The sequence below is a fragment of the Notothenia rossii genome (genome assembly GCF_949606895.1).
Source record: "Notothenia rossii genome assembly, chromosome: 6".
Classification (NCBI taxonomy): domain Eukaryota; kingdom Metazoa; phylum Chordata; class Actinopteri; order Perciformes; family Nototheniidae; genus Notothenia; species Notothenia rossii.
The window spans coordinates 65,240,287-65,261,465 of NC_136909.1; the positions used below are offsets into that span (position 1 = coordinate 65,240,287).

At 41.9% G+C, this 21,179-nt stretch overlaps 1 protein-coding gene across 4 annotated transcripts in view; it reads left to right on the top strand.

Annotated features, from left to right (window-relative positions):
• Positions 1–702: 702 nt before the first annotated feature.
• The window catches only part of LOC307045110 (uncharacterized protein), a 71,310-nt gene continuing 50,833 nt past the window's right edge, over positions 703–21,179 (top strand). Inside the window, exon 1 of one of the 4 annotated variants that reach the window (XM_079690620.1) lies at positions 703–1,409. Coding sequence is in view for 3 of the 4 variants with exons in the window: in XM_079690618.1 (XP_079546744.1) it covers positions 1,251–1,409 (159 nt within the window). In the remaining variant the exon portion in view is untranslated. The remainder of the gene's footprint in view (positions 1,410–21,179) is intronic. The other 3 variants (XM_079690617.1, XM_079690619.1, XM_079690618.1) reach the window with 3 other exon arrangements.

Consider the following 21,179-nt stretch of genomic DNA (forward strand, 5'->3'; position numbering starts at 1 on the left):
TTTAAGGTTTGTTTCTTTTTTGTTGGTTTTATTACTCCTATTTTTGTATAATTTTTGGGTAAATACATTTACCAAACGTTTTCTCTGACTCAGTGTCCGTGTTCTTGGGAGTGGGAAGAGTGGGGGAGAGTGCATTTTGTGCTGCGCCTAGGTTCCCCTAGACCTGGGCGTAACAATGCCAATAAAACCTTTGAATCTTTGAATATTGAGAGAAACTGAGACAATACATGTCTTACTGTTGTACATCAGAGTAAAAACTTTAACTGCAAAGCATTGTGGGAAGAAGAAGATCACTTTGCTGTGGATGAAGTTCAGCAGATGATGGAGGCTCATGTTGATGGCTGTATGCTCACAAACAATTCATGAGAGAAGAAGAAGATGTAGTTTATACTATTTCATAGGAATATTTTACTGAAAATGTAGCATTTATTCCGATAAAAAAAAAAGCTTCCATATCATGTGCGATTCAACAGAGCAGTAAAACTGGTCGAATAGGGCACATATATAATTTGATTTAAATGTTATTTTTTTGTAATTTACGTGAGTGTTTCATTTGAAACTGAATTTACGACTTTTCCCATTCATCCTCAAATGTTTGGGGAATATTCTTGTAGTCTAATTGATTTTGGCATCAGAAAACGATATCATTATCCACAAGACAAAATCACCAAAATTATGCAAAGGCATAATACTTTAAAAAATAAATCTTGTAGTATAACGTGCAGGAGTGATTTTGGAAGCAGCTGTTGCTGCTCTCCTCCAGGAGGAGACGCTGCAGGACAAACACACAGAAGTGGTTTGTGAAGGTTTCCATGTGAAAAACCAAATAAATGTAGAGAGATGAAACTGCTGTAACATGTAAACACATTGTTGTTGAGTGTGTGTGTTGTCCCAGGTGTGTGTTCAGAGTATACAGAGTGTATAAAGACTGGGTCCCGCTGTATTGCTCAGGCTTCACTGCAGCGTCTATTCACAGGCGCGATCCCACTATTGACTTCAATACATAATTTTTCCAAAATAAGGTCCCATGGACTGGAAGTAGATGGGCGTTACTTCGCCACTCTATAGAAGTCAATGAAGAGAGAAAACGTATCTTTCGATCCCGTTTGAATTGTGCCACGAATTACAAATATGATGTTTGTCAATCTTAAAAAATCATTCACACAAACGTGCCATAAGTGCACTCCACCAACTCACATTTTGCGACAGTACTAGTTTCTTTACGTGAGTTCACCACAACATCAGACATCATGGCCTCCGGCTCCGCAGCTCCGGAGGATTTACCGGAGAACCAGGAGGGTTTAGCGGCCTCAGGAGACACTGGGACACCGGGGGCTGCTGCCATGGACAAACAGGTGTGTCTGATTGTGCTGGGGATGGCGGGATCCGGGAAAACAACCTTCGTTCAGGTGAGTTAGCATCGGGAGCTAACGGGAGCTAGCTGCTTCCACTAGGGGTAAAACAACAGTATTAAAAGGGTGTAAAAAACATTCTTAAAAACGGTATGAAAACAGTATTAATATAGTATTTAAAACAGTATAAAAACAATTTCGATACAGTATTCAAAACGGTATTAAAATAGTGTTAAAACGGTATGAAAACAATATGTTATCAATATAGTATTAAAAACAATATCAATACATTATTAAAAACAGTATAAAAAAGTATCAATACATCATTAAAAACAGTATAACAACACTGTCAAAAACGGTATTGAAGCTAGGGATCGACCGGTATGGCTTTTTCAAGGCCGATACTGATTCAGATTATTAGTAATCAAGGAGACCGATAACCGATATTTAGAACCAATATACATTTGAAGTAAAATCAGAAAATATTGGTGTCAAAATGTAGAATAACACAAACTTCACCCCAATTCGTTGAAATGCCTTTAAGCATATGTTTAATGAACTTTTCGACATCTTAAAACAATAAGTGCAGGGAGTATGAAGGTAGATATGGTGCAAAATGCGAGAGCGTGTAAAACCTGATGTGAGGACTTGCAGAAAAAAAAATCTGAGTTTGTGTGCATACATTTACACTTGTACAGGGGTGGACTGGCCATCTGTAGAATCTGGAGAACCACAGAACGGCCGGTGTTACAGTATAAGTTGAGTCATGACAACTGGCGACATTCTATTATTTTCGTCATAGGAATCCGGGGCGTGTACATTGAGGACCCATTGTTGACTTACCAGGAAAGAAACATCGTTTGTCGTTTACGTTCATCTTTTGCTATATCTGCCTCCATAGGATCACTTTGATGCACATTCAGTACTCGTATGTGAGGTTGTGGGGCAGAGGCCGATATCGTGACGCTTACAGGGAGGTATCGAACATTTCAAAGTAGGTGACTGTGTGGATGCCTGTTCAAAACATTGCAAACTTCAATAAATCATTTAAATTATATATTTGTGTCCGACTTTCATTTGTTCATCGTTCTTAATGTGATGTATAGTAGCTTTGATAGCTGTCCATACCTTCAGACAGCCTAAAAGTAAAACACAAGTTGTTTATTCACAGCCTGAACGCTCATCGAGATGACTGGATCAGTCATGACAACTTGTGATCAGCTCCGATTAAATTGTGATATCAATTCTGTAGCTAACCTCCAGGGATCACGTTTATTTTATGAAATACCTGTATCCCTCTCATCACAACACGACTCTACACTGTGCAGGAAAAACAATTACATACATGAAAATAATCTTCATGCATGGGAATTAAACACACAAACTAACAGATAAATCATCAGAAGAAGGCAGAGAGGAAGTAAATAAAAAAAGGAACACGGAAGGCAGACAGAATTGCTTAGACACGGGTGTCACATGAAATTTAAAGGTTCTGGAAAGTTCCTTATACAGATTCCTCATGAGATTTTTCTATCTCATGAAGTCCCTAAGTGACACACACTGAACAGTCTGGGGTCATGGTCCTTGTCATTTGCTTTTGTCTTCCCATAACAACATGTCCAAGATGTCCATGTGTCAGGCTAAAACATGTGACAGAACTAGCTAGATTTGGAAAGGTTTTTTGTTGCTAAAGTTAATATTCAAGCCATTTAAGAATAAAAATGCTTACATGACATGTCATTTGTTAAACATTAAGCTGTCTTCGGCTCTTTTCTGCTGTAACAAATGTAAATTTCCCCTCTGTGGGACGAATAAAGGTATTCTGATTCTGATTACATTTAACCTGTTGTGGAAACATTTCTTGATGAAATTGATATGAAACAAATGCCATAAATATTGCTGTGACACATGGTGTCACATCGGGACTTTAACCCTAAACATTCACAGTAAACCCGGAGTGACATATATGCACAATTAGAAATATGATTATGGTCTGGTCAGTTAATTTAGCTGATTCAATTATATTTAGTTAACATATGCTTTATTCTTCAATTCATAGTATGTTCAAACAAATGCAAACCAAAACATCATCCTTGTTAATTAAGTTATAAATAAGAGTTACTTTACCATTAAAGCCCAGATATTTGACACTAGGGGGGGTTACTTGTCAGAAATGTGTCTATTTAGTCTAAATGACGTTCCCCTTAATTTCCCCAAAAGTAGAAATGGGTCCGGGTTCTTATGGGTTAAACGTATAGGCTTAAAGGCATAATAGAACTACCGTATTATATGTATTCAACTTGTGCCCTGCTGGACTTACTTTTATGTGGTTGACTGTTACTGTGACATATCAGTATAGCCAGAGATAGTTTGTGTGTTTAATTCCCATGCATCAAGGTTATTTTCATGTATGTAATTGTTTTTCCTGCACAGTGTAGAGTCTTGTTGTGATGAGAGGGATACAGATATTTCATAAAATAAACGTGATCCCTGGAGGTTAGCTACAGAATTAATATCACAATTTAATCGGAGCTGATCACAAGTTGTCATAGATGATCCAGTCATCTCGATGAGCGTTCAGGCTGTGAATAAACAACTTGTGTTTTACTTTTAGGCTGTCTGAAGGTATGGACAGCTATCAAAGCTACTATACATCACATTAAGAACGATGAACAAATGAAAGTCGGACACAAATATATAATTTAAACGATTTATTGAAGTTTGCAATGTTTTGAACAGGCATCCACACAGTCACCTACTTTGAAATGTTCGATACCTCCCTGTAAGCGTCACGATATCGGCCTCTGCCCCACAACCTCACATACGAGTACTGAATGTGCAGCAAATGGATTTTAGGAAGGCAGATATAGCAAAAGATGAACGTAAACGACAAACGATGTTTCTTTCCTGGTAAGTCAACAATGGGTCCTCAATGTACACGCCCCGGATTCCGATGACGAAAATAATAGAATGTCGCCAGTTGTCATGACTCAACTTATACTGTAACACCGGTCGTCAAGGGCCGTTGACGGCCGGCCGGTGTTGCAGTATAAATTGAGTCATGACAACTGGCGACATTCTATTATTTTCGTCATAGGTGTCATGTTATTCAATAATACACGTGAGTTCATCTGTCACAATTACGTGTCCTTTTATTGGTAGCTCACATGCTCGTACAACCCTAGCTCACATGCTGGTACCATCACATGTCCCCCGCCTAGGACGTCACTGAACCGTGCCCGTAGGGCTTCACTACTATTGGCTAACAAACACACACAGCACAATAACACCACATCTCCCTTTTTATGAATCAATGGGTAGACTGCCATTGACTCCACAGACCTTAGAGCAGTGGTCGCCAACCAGTCGATCGCGATCGACCGGTCGATCGCGAGTGTGGTGCGGGTGGATCGCGGACCGTTAAAAAAAAAAGTAACAAAAGAAAGACAAATTAAATTAAAATAATAATGTTTGAAAAATACGTTTTTAGATGTAAACCTATCATCCACCACCCCGTTAGCAGGTGCCACTTGATTGACGTATATTTGAGACACCTCAATAATATAATACATTAACCGTGCTTTACGTGAACCTCATCATGACACAAGAGACAATTGCAGGACTGTAATTTCCCGTGTTCTGTGAACGCAACAGAGGCAAGACAACAAACCAATCAGAGATTGCATGGAAATACACGTGTGCTTGTGTCATTCAAGCTCGGCTCTGTGTGTGTGTGGCAATAGCGCATTTAGTGTGATAGAGAGAGTGGGAGAGAGGGACCGGTGCTAGCGGGGACCGTGATGTTAGCATCTGGTTAGCTAGCTCCACTAACGGACATAAGGAGCTGTTTCCACAACAAGCTGGAGGAGAGTCCTCTCCTGTCAGACTGAGGGGCTCAGGTGAGCTAAAGGACTCTAAGTGTTTAGAAAGGTTTTGTCAGAAATTATTGAAAAGATTATTTCCGCGGCACACCTTCATATGATCATTATAGTTATACAAACAATAAGAGAATAAATGAAAAACAGGTATGAAATAGCCTACTATATGGCAGTAAAACAAGAATACAGTTTAAAAGTAATGTAATGTAATGTAAAAAGGAGAGTGATTTATAAAATATCCATAAAGAAAAAGAAAATCTGTTTACAGTTCTGTTTCATATGGGTGCTGAGAGAGGTATCCATAGATCTCTTAATGTTGCTCTCAAAGTGCACCAGATTGATGCTTTCAACTTCAATATTTAAAAAAAAATCTTCCCGGGGGAGCATCCCCCCGGACCCCCCTAGAGGAGGTGAGGTCCACCCCCCAATAGCACGTTACCCCTGCCTATATGCCGTTAGCTGATTATGGAGCCTTCATTGTAACAGTAATTCAGATGCCATTAGCCTATATAAAAGGCCTCAAATTGGAAGCATTGTCTGGGCTGTCTTTTTCACTCAATTCTGCAATAGGTAGATCTCGCCTTTCACCTCGGCCGAGGTCGGTGATCTTGGGCTTAGAAAGGTTGGTGACCACTGCCTTAGAGGATTATTCTGCCTCTGAAGGGTGGAAGGTCTGTTCCTATCTGAACCAGAGATATAAAATAACAGTTAACTCTAGACCAGGGCTATTCAACTACACATTCAATTGGGCCAGATTTTATAACTACAAAATTCAGCTGGGCCAGACATTCAGCGGCCTGTAAAAAGCGGGTAATGACACATTTTAAACCAACACATATTACTGCGATGAAAAACATGCAATTTGTATTCATTGTTCATCTAACAAAGGTACGTCAAAAAGTGCATAAAAACACAACAAATTAGCATTAATTTAACAGAATCTGAAAAAAAAGTGCACAGTTGTAGCATTACATTTGTTTGCTTTAGAAGTCAAATATTCAGGTTATATTTTTTTAACCAGGCACATCACAAAGTGCATTTAATGAATACAATAATAGCAGTCTTAATAAATGTCCTCACATACAAAAAAAACAGCTAAAGAGCTCCAATGCAACACAAAGAGGTAGTACTGTAGCAATACTATTTTTTCACTTTTCAAGTAATAACAAAAAAATCATACGTTTTGGTCACATTTAACCCAGACACATTACAAAGTGCATTTAAATGAATACAGAAAGAACTGTCAAGTTACCCTTCAGTGCACAAACCCATAACAAGGGATACGGGTAACTATATGAATGAATACTACAGTACACGTCTACTATAGTAAACTAGGTGCTTACTATCACCTAATTTGTGATTTGTCATCGCTGACTTTCTCAATGGGAGAAGGGACATTTTTAGTTTTGAACAAGAGCAGTGATTTTTGGCTCATAGGATGTCAATGCAATCCTAAGACATTGGTGAAGAGTGCTGTCAGTCAGGGAGCAGCGAGTGCTACTATTGATTGAGTTCATGTGTGAAAAGCTTGATTCACATGTGTATGTTGATCCAAACATACTGAGCACACAGATCGCTACTTTCTGAACGTTAGGGAACTGCTGTTTTTTGACATCACTCCAAAACTTCGCTGGCCCGTTGGTGCGCTGCATGTCAATAAGTTCCAGTGTATATTTCCCCTTGTCGATGCAGGGGAGGGGACCACTTCCGTTGCTCTGGTTGATACGTCCCCCTCTATTGCAACAGTGAAGAGGTCTCTGGCAAAGCCCATCATCACCTCTGTGGGCAGAGCAAGTCCATCCAATCGACCGGCAAAGTTCTCTTTCAACCCCGCAAGGAAATCTGTCATCACATCCTTGATTTGTGCCGAAGATGTGATGTGTTTGGGGAGCGTCGGAAAATGCAGCATCCGACCCGTGCTCAAGTCGGTCGCGAAAAAGTCCAGCTTGACTTGGATCTGCTCCACAAGATCAATGACCGTTTTGTCTCTGTTTACGCTTCAGAGTTGAGAGAGACATGTTTTAGAGTTGTTATCATAGGACCACCGTTACTAGCACCACTAGATGCACTTTCAAAAAACGTGCTGCGTTGTGGTTTGGTGGTTTCTATGCAACGCGGAGTGTTGCGTTCATGGTCTGTACTAGTGTAGGAATTTGGCTACGGGAGGCTGGGCCACTCGGGAGTTGGTCCTGGGTCGCATCTGGCCCGCGGGCCGCCAGTTGAGTAGGCCTGCTCTAGACCTTCCTGAACTATCTGTAACCCTATAATATTTTGTGTATACACAACATTAATGCACAACATCATTATTAACCAGTTTTATTTCTCCCTTGTACGACTATATATATATATATATCCCTTAGGTCGCTGGTTTGTTTACAAGTCCAACCTAGCCGGTCTCACCACTGCTCTCCCAGACCTGGTTCTAGGGGTAGGTGGCAGATCTTGCGCACTAGGCTCCGGAGGTTCTGCGATACGCTGCTCTGGCACACCTCCTGAATGCGGCTCCGCTGCATCTCTGCCGCTCTGCTCTGACGAGGAGTACATGGGGATGAGATGATGGCGATTTCGCCGGACTGTCCCATGAGGTCCCTCAAGAATGTAAGAGCGCGGCGTGTTGTGACTGCCAATAACAGTTCCACTCGCCTTCTGATCCGTGACCCAAACCTCTTTTCCCGGTGCAAGCCTCTCAAGACTTCTCACTCGATGACGCAGGTTGTACCGCTGTGCATCCTTTATTCTCCTCTCTCTTTCTCGCAGAACTACAGCCTCGGCGTCGGGAAGAGCAGGATCCAGCAGCGCTGGTAATGTTGGCACCGTCGTGTGAAGCCTCCTCCTCATGAGAAGTTGCGCAGGGCTATACCCGTTCTGTAGTGGGGTGGTTCTGTAAGCCAGCAGAGCCAGATATGGGTCTGCTGCTTTCTTAAGGAGACTCTTCACAGTCTTTACAGCCCGTTCTGCCTCACCGTTGCTCTGTGGATATTTAGGGCTGCTGGTGACGTGTTTAAATCCATACGACTCTGCAAACTCTTCAAATGCCCTTCCCGAGAACTGCGGCCCGTTGTCTGACACCAGCGTCTCAGGTATACCATGTCGTGCGAAGATGGATTTGAGATGGTGGATTACATCTGTTGATTTTGTGGGTGTCAGCAAAGCCATTTCCGCATACCTTGATGCATAATCCACTACCAGCAGATATGACTTGCTTCCCAGCATAAACAAGTCGGCACCCAGTTTCTGCCATGGTCGGCCTGGATATTGTGTTGGCATCAGCGGCTCTTTGGGGTTTTGTCTCTCCTTGCTGCATGTTCTGCAGTTGAGAACCTACTCATTTAGCTGGTGACTTAGCCCTGGCCACCATACAGACTGTCTGGCACGCTCCCTACACTTCACCACTCCTTGGTGACCTTCATGTAGTCTGGCAAGCACATCGTTTCTCATTGTTGCGGGGATGACAAGTCTGTCCCCCTTTAACAGTAGTCCGTCTTTTACAGTTATGAATGCTTGTTCCGCCCAGTATAACTTTATGGCTGGTTCACTGTTGCTGTGTGCTGGCCATTTCTCTTCGCACAGCTGCATCACTCTTCCGCACACACTTTCCTTTGCCAACTGCTCTTTTAGCTCTTCCAGGTAAGCCGTGCTTGCTGGCAAACTGTCGATAATCATGTCCACATAGATATTCGTGCTCTCAAGGAACTCTTTTTCATCTGGTGTGGAGTCTCTTTTCACAGGTGCACGTGACAGTGTATCGGCCGTCCACAGGCTTTTCCCTGGCACATGTGTGATTGAGTAGGAATAACGCACCAGGCGCATCCGGAAACGTTGAATCCTAGGGGGAAGCGCATCCAATGCCTGAGACCCCAGGAGTCTCAGAAGAGGTTTATGATCTGTTTCCAGCTCAGAGTGTCTGCCGATGAGAAAGTTGCGAAACCTTTCACACGCCCAGGTTAAGCCTAAAGCGTCCTTTTCTACCTGTGCGTATCTCTGCTCCGTCTGTGCGAGAGAACGTGACAGATAGGCTACCGGTCTCCAATCCTCTTCCCATTTCTACAGAAGCACACTCCCCAAGCCGTATGATGATGCGTCTGCTGAGACTTTGGTTTCTCTGTTTGTGTCATACATGGCTAGCACTGGTGGAGATATCAGAGAGTCCTTCAGATCTTGGAAGGCTCTGGCCTGATCGTTGCCTCACAGCCAGCAGTTTTTTTTAGATAGCAGGTCTCGAAGTGGCTTGTCTCGCTCTGCTAGCTGCGGTATGAACTTCCCCAGCTGGTTGACCATGCCTAGAAAGCTCCTCAGCTCGCTCACATTTTTCGGCTCTTCCATTTTCCTTACCGCCTCTGTCTTGCTCGGGTCTGGTCTAATGCCATAAGCAGTGATCACATGGCCCAGGTATGTCACCTCCTGTTTGGATATGTCGCACTTTTCCACATTCAAGGTGTTTCTTGCCTTTTGGATCTTCTCCAGCACAGCATACAGACGAGCGTCATGCTCCTCCTGTGTTTGGCCCCACACCAGTACATCGTCCATGTGACAGACAACCCCCTCTAGTCCCTCGGTTACCTCAGTTGTCATCCTGTTTTGGAAATGCTCAGGGGTTGAGGCTATGCCGAAAGGTAGCCGATTGAAGTGGTATCGGCCAAAGGGTGTAATGAACGTTGTGTACTTGGCTGAGCCTTTTGTTAAAGGTATTTGCCAAAACCCCATGTTTGCATCCAACTTGCTGAATATTTTGGCTCCAGCCAGCTTTCCCAGTGTTTCTTCCACTGAAGACACACAGACTCGTTCAGTTCAGTTAGATCCACACATATGCGAACAGCCCCTGTCTTGTTAGGCGCCACCCCCATGCCAGCGCACCAATCTGTAGGCTCCTCAACTCTGCTGATCACCCCCAGGTCTTCCATGCGGGACAGCTCCTCTTTGACTTTGTCCATCAGTGGCAGTGGAATCCTTCTAGGCGTCTTCAGAGAAAACGGTTGAGCCCCTGGTTTCAGCTTAATGGCATATGGCTGCCGCACCTCTCCAAGACCGCTGCATACTGTTGGGTAATTAGTCTTTACCGTGTCCATAGTGACGTTGTCTAGTCGTGCCACTAGCTTCAGCGCTACACTGGCAGGCCTCCCAAGCAATGCTGTTTGCAAGCGTCGAATGACATACACATCCTCCATAAGTTCTCTCTCTCCTTTCTTCAGCAGCATACTAGCAAAGCCCACTACGTCTAAAGGATTTTTCCCTGGACCCGAAAGTGGCTTCCTTGGCTTTTGAAGAGCTGGTGGAGCTTTATGCTTATAGACCTCCTTAAACACAGAGTGAGGAATGACTGTAACATCAGCCCCAGTGTCAATTTTGAACTGCACACTTTTGTTGTTAATGTCAATGTCTGCCATCCACGGATCATTGTCGGCCTCAATGCTGCCTAAGAGCAAGCTTTCCTCTTCTTCATTAATCTCATGCACGCTTTTAGCTGCTTTACACACACGCATATAATGTCCCATTTTCCCACATGCATGGCATTTTACATCCTTGGCTGGACACTCAGTCTTTACATGTGATGGAGAACAACCACAGTTATAACACTTTGCATCATTACCCTTGTTGTACTGTGGCTTGGCTTGGTAGCTATTAGCAGATTGAGCTTTGTTTTTCGCATATTTGCTACTGCTCTTAGACACTCTGTCCACTGATTTAACGTTACATGCCTCAGTTCTATCGTCACCTCGCAGAGAAGATTGTTGCCGTTTCACCTCTTCACTCTGCCGAGCCATGGTAATAGCTTTTCCCAAGGTAAGGTCTGAGTCCAGTTGCATCCGTTCAGACAGCCGCTTATCCGTCAATCCGACAACAAGCCTGTCTCGAATGAGTTCATCATGTAGCACGCCGTAGCTACAATGCTCCGCTAGAGCATATAGAGCTGTGACGAACGAGTCCACTGGTTCACCTTCTCCCTGTCTGCGCATATTAAACTTTGCCCGCTCATATATGACATTTTTCTTGACAACAAAGAAGCCTTGAAAGCCATCCCGCATACCTTGGTAAGTGTCTCTCTGAGCCACCGTGAGAGTCAATCCACGTAAAATATAATCTGCTTCATCTCCCATGCAGTATATTAATGTGTTGACTTGATTCTCTTCTGAGCTACTGTTCAGATTACTTGCCAGGCGAAATCTCTCGAACCGCCGTATCCATTTGGCTCATTCCTGCGGTCTTGAAAAGTGGAAAGGCACCGGTGGCTGGATGCTAAATGTAGCACTCGGTCCCGCCGCGGGCCGCGCTGCATCTCCGTTAGCATTTTCGTCTGCCATGTCCCTTTTCTTCCTTTTCACCGTCTATTGGCTCCAAACAATACTTTTTCCCGGTCACACTCAACGTACTGTCGACAGGACTTCTGACACCATGTCGTGTTATTCAATAATACACGTGAGTTCATCTGTCACAATTACGTGTCGTTTTATTGGTAGCTCACATGCTCGTACAACCCTAGCTCACATGCTGGTACCATCACATGTCCCCCGCCTATGACGTCACTGAACCGTGCCCGTAGGGCTTCACTACTATTGGCTAACAAACACACACAGCACAATAACACCACAATAGGAATCCGGGTCGTGTACATTGAGGACCCATTGTTGACTTACCAGGAAAGAAACATGTTGATCGCCTCGTTTGTCGTTTACGTTCATCTTTTGCTATATCTGCCTTCCTAAGATCACTTTGCTGCACATTCAGTACTCGTATGTGAGGTTGTGGGTGAGAGGCCGATATCGTGACGCTTACAGGGAGGCATCGAACAGTACAAAGTAGGTGACTGTGTGGATTAGGGCTGTCGCGATACACTAATCTCTCGATACGATACACGATATTGAGCTCACGATACGATGTATATCACGATATTCAGCCAACGATACGATTCGATATAATTCTATACACTTACATAATTTTCTGAACGATTTTAAAGGTAGTGTGATTTTGGTGACATCTTGTGAGTGTTCCATTGACTTGGATTGAATTAATTCAACTGAAAACTGAAAGCATCAATTATACAATATATGGCTCTGACTAGACAGAGAGTCTACAGCTTGCAAATGCTGGACAAATGACTCAAAAGATGTGGTGAGAAAATTTGTTTCATTTATTGAAACAGTGCCAACTGTAGCTTACAAGCCATTGAAACGTAAGTACATAAAGCGCAGTATCACAATGGACAATGGAGAATTAAAAGGTGCAGCAGGTGGCCTGTTCTGAACAGATTCTTTTAAAGCTTTTTTAGCTTAACACAGAATATGAGGTAGCCAATAATTCAAGTCACTAAGAACAACATTGAATGTAAAATGTACCTGCCAATAATTCAAGTCCAAAGGAGTAACATTTAAGCCAAAAACGCTAAACAGAAAGGCTCCTCTCTACATAACTGCATCTACATTCTCTTCAGATTTTTGTTCAGGAATATAATCTGATCAACGTGGTCTGGGAGAAGTGCACTTCTCTGAGCAGTGACGATGGCCCATTCCCAAACCGCCCCCTACACCCCCCTACACCTCCGTTTGCGCGTTCACGCGGAGGGTCCGCCTACGAGTGTGGAGCGGTGTGGAGCGGGAGTGGGCTATCAAGCCCTCAAACAGCGAGTCTGCAGCGGTGCTGACTTGAGACCGGTCTCTACCTGACCGGAGTCGCGCTGTGTGTGTCCGCTGCTGTCAAGCTGTTAACAAGTAGTTCCAGCAAACATCCACTGATAAACTGCGATGTTAACAACCTCATGATAACCTCATATTTTTTAAACTTAGGATCATACCTGTGTTTAGTCTAGAAAAAGGTAAATGTGTGCATTTTATTATAAAGTTGTGTATATTTACAGACCGTTGCAAAAACTAAGAAGCTTATAAACATCAAGTTTAAAACTAAAAGAGCTTTGAAACACAATGAAAGATTATAGGAGTTTTATTTGAGTTATTATTTTAAACTTTTTGTCTAAGAGATGCTGATTTGAAACCATTGTTACATACAGTTACGGCATTTCCTGTTTCTGCCGGAGAGAGGGGAGGCCGTCCCAAAGCTTGCTGCTGTATTTACTCCCTCCATCTGACAGGAGGGAGCCTCGTTGAGCTGCGAGTGTGGCTACAAACGGAGTTCACTCCGTCGAGGGAGTGGTTTGGGATTGGGCCGATATATCCGGCAGTAGAGAATACCCTCTCCAGTGTGGTTAATGTTTGCCGCCATTCTCCTGAACCGCTTTGCACTCACTGCGAGAAGAAGACACCGGCGTCTGTGTATCTAGAAATGCTCTACAGCGACACTAGCGGCTCGGCTGGCTGACGTAATCGCTCTTCATGCAAAGCGAACGGGGGGGAATGGGCAGCGAGCAGAGTGCCAGGCGGAACAAGGGGGATTTGAATGGGAGTTAATTTATCGATGCCCGCGGCTGAAATATCGATACTTTCTCGGGACACAAAATATCGATATATATCGCAGGATCGATTAAATTACACAGCCCTAGTGTGGATGCCTGTTCAAAACATTGCAAACTTCAATAAATCATTTAAATTATATATTTGTGTCCGACTTTCATTTGTTCATCGTTCTTAATGTGATGTATAGTAGCTTTGATAGCTGTCCATACCTTCAGACAGCCTAAAAGTAAAACACAAGTTGTTTATTCACAGCCCGAACGCTCATCGAGATGACTGGATCAGTCATGACAACTTGTGATCAGCTCCGATTTAAATTGTGATATCAATTCTGTAGCTAACCTCCAGGGAGCACGTTATTTTTAATGAAATATCTGTATCCCTCTCATCACAACAAGACTCTACACTGTGCAGGAAAAACAATTACATACATGAAAATAACCTTGATGCATGGGAATGAAACACACAAACTATCTTCCGTGGCTATACTTATATGTCACAGTAACGGTCAACCACAGAAAAGTAAGTCCAGCGGGGCACAAGTTGAATACATATAATACGGTAGTTCTATTATGCCTTTAAGCTTATACGTTTAACCCATAAGAACCCGGACCCATTTCTACTTTTGGGGAAATTAAGGGGAACGTCATTTAGACTAAATAGACACATTTCTGACAAGTAACCCCACTAGTTTCAAATATCTGCGCTTTAATGGTAAAGTGACTCTTATTTATAAGTTAATTAACGAGGATGATTTTTTGGTTTGCATTTGTTTGAACATACTATGAATTGAAGAATAAAGCATATGTTAACTAAATATAATTGAATCAGCTAAATTAACTGACCAGATCATAATCATATTTCTAATTGTGCATATATGTCACTCCGGGTTTACTATGAATGTTTAGGGTTAAAGTCCCGATGTGACACCAGTGTCACAGCAATATTTATGGCATTTGTTTCATATCAATTTCATGAAGAAATGTTTCCACAACAGGTTAAATGTAATCATAATCAGAATACCTTTATTCGTCCCACAGAGGGGAAATTTACATTTGTTACAGCAGAAAAGAGCCGAAGACAGCTTAATGTTTAACAAATGACATGTCATGTAAGCATTTTTATTCTTAAATGGCTTGAATATTAACTTTAGCAACAAAAAACCTTTCCAAATCTAGCTAGTTCTGTCACATGTGTTAGCCTGGCACATGGACATCTTGGACATGTTGTTATGGGAAGACAAAAGCAAATGACAAGGACGATGACCCACCAGACTGTTCAGTGTGTGTCACTTAGGAACTTCATGAGATAAAAAAGGCTAAAGCTGTATAATGAACTTTCCAGAACATTTAAATTGTATGTGACACCCGTGTCTAAGCAATTCTGTCTGCCTTCCGTGTTCCTGTTGTTATTTACTTCCCCTCTGCCTTTTTCTGATGATTTATCTGTTAGTTTGTGTGTTTAATTCCCATGCATCAAGGTTATTTTAATGTATGTAATTGTTTTTCCTGCACAGTGTAGAGCAGGGGTGGGGAACCTTTTTCCTCTCAAGGGCCATTTCAATTTTTACAACATCCTCCGAGGGCCGTACAAATTATTGACCTCTGCTTAAAAATACTAAAATCACAGCCCATTCATTTGGCCTTTCTTTCATGCTGTGCAAAGAAAAAGCAACCTCTTAATCCAGATGTCTTACCATGACTCACGCATGCATGTCAGGGCTCGACATTAAGGGCCGCCCCATGGCCCGGGGCCATCTAGTATTTAGCTCGGGCCATGAAGCCTCACCTGCTGGTTTCCCGATCGGGCAATCTATTATACCAGTATCATGCAGCTCGCGGATCCAGTAATGAGTGACCCGACAGTAAAACTAAACATATCTATAACTAGTTTAGGTAGTTTGAGATGTAATTAAAATAACTATGTGTGATATTCTAACCTGAAGTGTGTGTTTTGTTCCGCTCACCGCTGCATGTGATCATGCAGAGCTGCGTGTCGACTCGTCAGCAGCAGCTGATCTCTCTCTCCCGTCAGATTAGACTTCACTCGCTTTTATGTCCATATCGATCAGATCCAGCTAGTTTTAGCTAATGATATGACTACCTGCTTATTAAAAGACACCGTGACCTAAACAATAAGTGTCGCTATGCAACTGGGTGAGGCCACAAAGTATAGCGCAGCATTATGCATTTGTTTACATGCCCACCGGAACCCCGAGGCATTAGCATCAGATCAACGCACAATCAATCCATACAGCACATCTCTTTCTCCACATTAAGTGTTACACATTAGAATTGACTACTCTTGTCTGTCACATACTCTTCTTGTCTGTCACATAAGTGGTGCAACTGAAGTGGTATTGCGCTAAAGGGAAATTATTTTTGACCGGACATTTTGACCAAAGAGATTTAGATTTGCTTGCTAACGGGAACTCTGACGTCGCCATTGTGTGTGCTTCGCGGATGCACTCGGCTGCTCGGGCCTGCTCGGTCAGCTTCTGGATGAGGAGGCATTCCTTCGACCAATTTACAGTAGATAACATTACAAACATTTTTAACAGGGGCCATAATAGCGTAAATAATGTTTGTTTTGGCAGTCATAACTACATGTAATGTTTTCTACTTTTTTACATCTGGGAAGGCATTTGCCTTCAACAGATGGAAAGTGTCTTGACCAACAACTTAAGTATTTATTATAGCTATGCAGGGCATGCAAGCGAGCAAACACAAACAAGTGAAATGAAGAATACAATTGAAATTGTAATATTGTGGTGGTTCATCTTATAATTCAGTCTAGAGAATGCACCAGACAGCATCTAAGACCTGCAAAAATCTAAATGTTCTAGGGGGAGGCCCCCCAAACCCTTCGTGCGTCATTTCGTCCGCGCGCATTTTTCAGGGCAATCTCTATTGGGCTCAGGGCCATCTGTAAATTAGCTTAGATGGCCCACAGGGCCATCTCCCAAAATCCTTAATGTCATGCACTGCATGCACGTGCACAGTTGTGGCATGACCACCAAAACAGAAAGATATGGACACAAGATGTGTGGGGGGGACCTAACCTCCTCTAGGGAAAAAAAGAAAATCTTCCCTGGGGAGCATGCCCCCATTTTTTTAAATGTTGAAGTCAAAAGCATCAATCTGGTGCACTTTGAGAGCAACATGAAGAGATCTATGGATACCTCTCGAAAACACCCATATGAAACAGAACTGTAAGCAGATTTCTTTTTCTTTATGGATATTTTACAAATCACTCCCCTTTCAAACTGTATTCTTGTTTATTAATAACAACTTTGTTTTTTACAGTCATATAGTATTTTATATCCGTTTACTTTATTCTCTTATTTTTTTATAACTATAATGATCATATAAAGATGTGCCTTTACCTCACTGGTTGTAGAAAAAGCTTGTTATATTCGTTAGCATAGCTAGCTAACCAGATGCTAATAACAACAAAGTTATTGACTTTATGATCAGTATGACAGATGAACAGATCGCCACTTGGCTTACAACTAAAGACACAGCCACGCAAAAACTGCGGTATGTGTACGGCTCCTTAGGGGTACTGCAATTTGTGAAAGTGCCGGAGCGACGTTCTGGTGCTCTCCGGCAGAACTGCACCCCTGTCAGATGAGACATATACCACGTGATGACACCTGAGGCTCGTGTTGTGTTCAAGGACCCTGACCTTGGCCAGGAAAAACAGGCACTCGCTTGTTTAATTTTTTTGCGGTCTAGATTTCTTTAATTTTTTTCTTTTTTGCGTGTGTTTATAAATTACCTCGAGGGCCGTACCAATTGGTCTCGCGGGCCGTATACTGCCCGGGGGCTGGAGGTTCCCCACCCCTGGTGTAGAGTCTTGTTGTGATGAGAGGGATACAGATATTTCATTAAAAAACGTGCTCCCTGGAGGATAGCTTCAGAATTGATATCACAATTTAATCGGAGCTGATCACAAGTTGTCATAGATGATCCAGTCATCTCGATGAGCGTTCGGGCTGTGAATAAACAACTTGTGTTTTACTTTTAGGCTGTCTGAAGGTATGGACAGCTATCAAATCTACTATACATCACATTAAGAACGATGAACAAATGAAAGTCGGACACAAATATATAATTTAAATGATTTATTGAAGTTTGCAATGTTTTGAACATGCATCCACACAGTCACCTACTTTGTAATGTTCAATGCCTCCCTGTAAGCGTCACATTATCTGCCTCTCACCCACAACCTCACATACGAGTACTGATTTTGCAGCAAAGTGATCTTAGGAAGGCAGATATAGCAAAAGATGAACGTAAATGACAAACGAGGCGATCGACATGTTTCTTTCCTGGTAAGTCAACAATGGGTCCTCAATGTACACGCCCCGGATTCCTATGACGAAAATAATAGAATGTCGCCAGTTGTCATGACTCAACTTATACTGCAACACCGGCCCTTTAAAAAAAAAAAAAAATAGTTTAACGTCATCATTTAAATTGCGCTGACGGCCGACAGAGGGCGACAGCGGCCGCTAATGCAGTTGTCTGGTTCTTATCTGTCAAATAATCACACACGAAGAAGAAAAAAGACCGGCGGCCACACGAAGAGAAGGGATTAGACGCCGCGGCAGACAGGGAGAATGAAAAAACATGGATAAAAATCAAAGAAAACGAAAAGAAAAAGGTGGGGCCGAGAAGGCAAGAGAAAAAAAGTTGAAGTCACTCGCAGCTGAAGCATACAAATGTTGCAAATTGACAGACCTTTTTGGCAGCAGCGCTGCTACAAGCACTATCAGCAGCAGCTTAGAACAAGTGCAAGATGATGAAGAGAATGATGAGGGCGCGAGTTCAGATATACAGCCAGCCTCCTGCGTTCATGATGAGGGACAGAGTTGAGCTGCTGGAAGGACCAGCTCACCTGGCACATACAAGTGCAGGGCAAGAGCAAGAGGTGGGTGAGAATTATCCCTTGAACTCGGTGGCGTTTTCTCCTGGAGACCAAGGGAAGCCAGGCTTCCCCTGTTTTGTTGGATTGTAGTTATCATTTTAATAAATAAATAACACTTTGTTTAGTTTCGGTAATTATTCTGTGTTGTGTGTTGCTGCCGGCCCATCTCTCCCCCATTCTCATTGAGTATTTTACAAAGAGTGAAACAGCGTCCCTAGATGTTATGGTGAAACAGTAGGTTGCACTCTGTTGAGAGGAGGCTAGCCGAAATTGGCTTCCCTTGGTGAAAGAAATTGAGGGATTGACCAATCAGATGAAGCTCACGTCGTACCTCACAATCCAATCCAATCAAATCGCATCAACTTCAGTTCGTACTGTAACTGTCATCACCGCCCTTAAAAAGTAGCAAGCAACTGAAGCAAGTGCAATTATGGAGGGTGGAGATTTGGAGTATTTCATCAAAAATAATTGTACTAAACTTCTGCTACACAGCAGCAACTAAAAATGAAATCTGATGACAGGCCAATGTCCAAACTGGAGCTGTGTACAGAGAGGAAAAAAGGAGCGAATCAGACGTAAAACTTTAAATAATAAACAGCGGATTTCTAACATTTGACATTTCATGTGGCCGGACTGGGTCAGTTTCCAGGGCTGAATCTTAGTCCCATTCCGCCCCTGCACTTGTATAAAAATATCCACGTAACTGTGAACCAAATTTACACTTGTATAAAATAGCATAGTAAAATAGCCACGTAACAGTGAACCAAATTTGAAGTCACAGAAGAAAAAAAAAAGTTTTGTAGCTTGTAGAAAAAAAATGAACTTAGTGATGAAATGTTCACTTGCAGAAAAATATATATTTTTTAAAATATATTTTCCATTACAACTGCAACTTGGTTATTACAACCTCTCAAATCAGTCATTACAACTGGACGAATCTGTTCTGTGGCAGTATAAATAGAAGAATCTGCGGTCTTGACTTTTGCTACACTTGCGATAAATGTGTCGCTAAAGTAATTTTCACCTGTAGATGTAGGGGGAGGGAGGGGGGTTGGAGCAAAGGGGCGGAGCTATCAGAACGACGAGGCTCGGGTCAGGCTAACGGTCAGTGTCGCTACCAGTCTGCTGACATGGTGCATCAATCAACGGTAAGTTTTGCCCATTACTTTGAATATTATTATTGTGATTGAGGATTAAATCCGCTTTGAAGACCACCGTTTTATATCGTGCAGTTTAGCTGCAAAATAACGTCAGTTAGCCGGCTAACGCTAGCTTTGTTGAGTTTATGCTAGCTAAACAAGTAGTGGTTGTAGTCTACAGCAGTAATTAATATATTATAGCCTACTGCTTTGGCACTAACGGTTGATAACCGTTTATGAAAATAAATCCAATTGAACTGTAGTGAAATAATGACATGTTTTATAATTGTCTTGGGCTCCTGCTGTGTTTTTAAAGCCTTTGTAAATTATCCATGCTATTTTCTATTTAGCTAATGTCGAAGTAGTGTATGTGAAATCACCCTCACAATAAGATCTGTGTATATTACAATTATTAATGTCATATTTCAAGATGATTACTTAGATATTACAACATGGTTGGTTGAGCTGGAGTTCATTATTGAGCTTACACGTTAACGTCGGTCATATCTGAAGAACAAACCCAAACCTTGTTGTTTTTATTAATTGTATTACCAAATTGATATCAAATAAACAGTAAGCATTGGTAACACAACTTCCAAAGTTACAGTAAAATAAAAAGGACCCTGACTCGGAAAATACACAATCCAACATGTTCAACAGAGGAGAATCAGTTATATTGTTTGTACACATGGTACTTTACATATATATATATATATATGTTTGTTTAAGGTGTCCAGGTGATGCAGACAGGCTGGACCAGAGAGTGAGAGACAGAACTGGATTCCTCACAGCAGTGAACTTCAGCACAGGTACAAATACTATTTTTTCATACTGTACAAAGAATCAAGAAAGATATTGGTTTAAATAAATGAAGTATTGAATTTAATACACTGATATACATTCCATTAAACAATACTAAATACTAGATCACCTACACATCAGTGAAGTTGAGAGTTTTTTCCATGCAAAAGGTTACATTTAGATGTTAACAAGCAATATGATTTTGTCAGCTTTCTAATTTAATGTATTGAAGGCAAAGATATTTAACACAGTGAGAACTGCTACTATTTATCTCTCAACATTGTCCTGTAAAAACGTGGTAAAAGTTATTATTTCAGTGAGGCAACAGCAAGCTTCTACAGTTGAACTACGTTTTGTAACAGTTAAATGTTATTTTGATAATAAAATATATTTCAATGTTGATGAAGTTCATACTGTTCATTCATAATCTGATTACAATTAAACAATAATTATATCTGCAGCCCCTAAACACACAATAAATATAAAATAAATAACACACTTGTTCTGCAATAATATGTTTTATGTTTCCTGTCATTTTTATTAGGAAAGGACATGCCTGAAAGACACGACTCAAGATGTTCTCCTTCTCTGAGGGTCAAGAAGAACATCCAAGAGGAAAATTAAAAGCTGATGTTATGAGATTGTAAGGACAAGAAGAAACTACTTTTATTGTGAAAA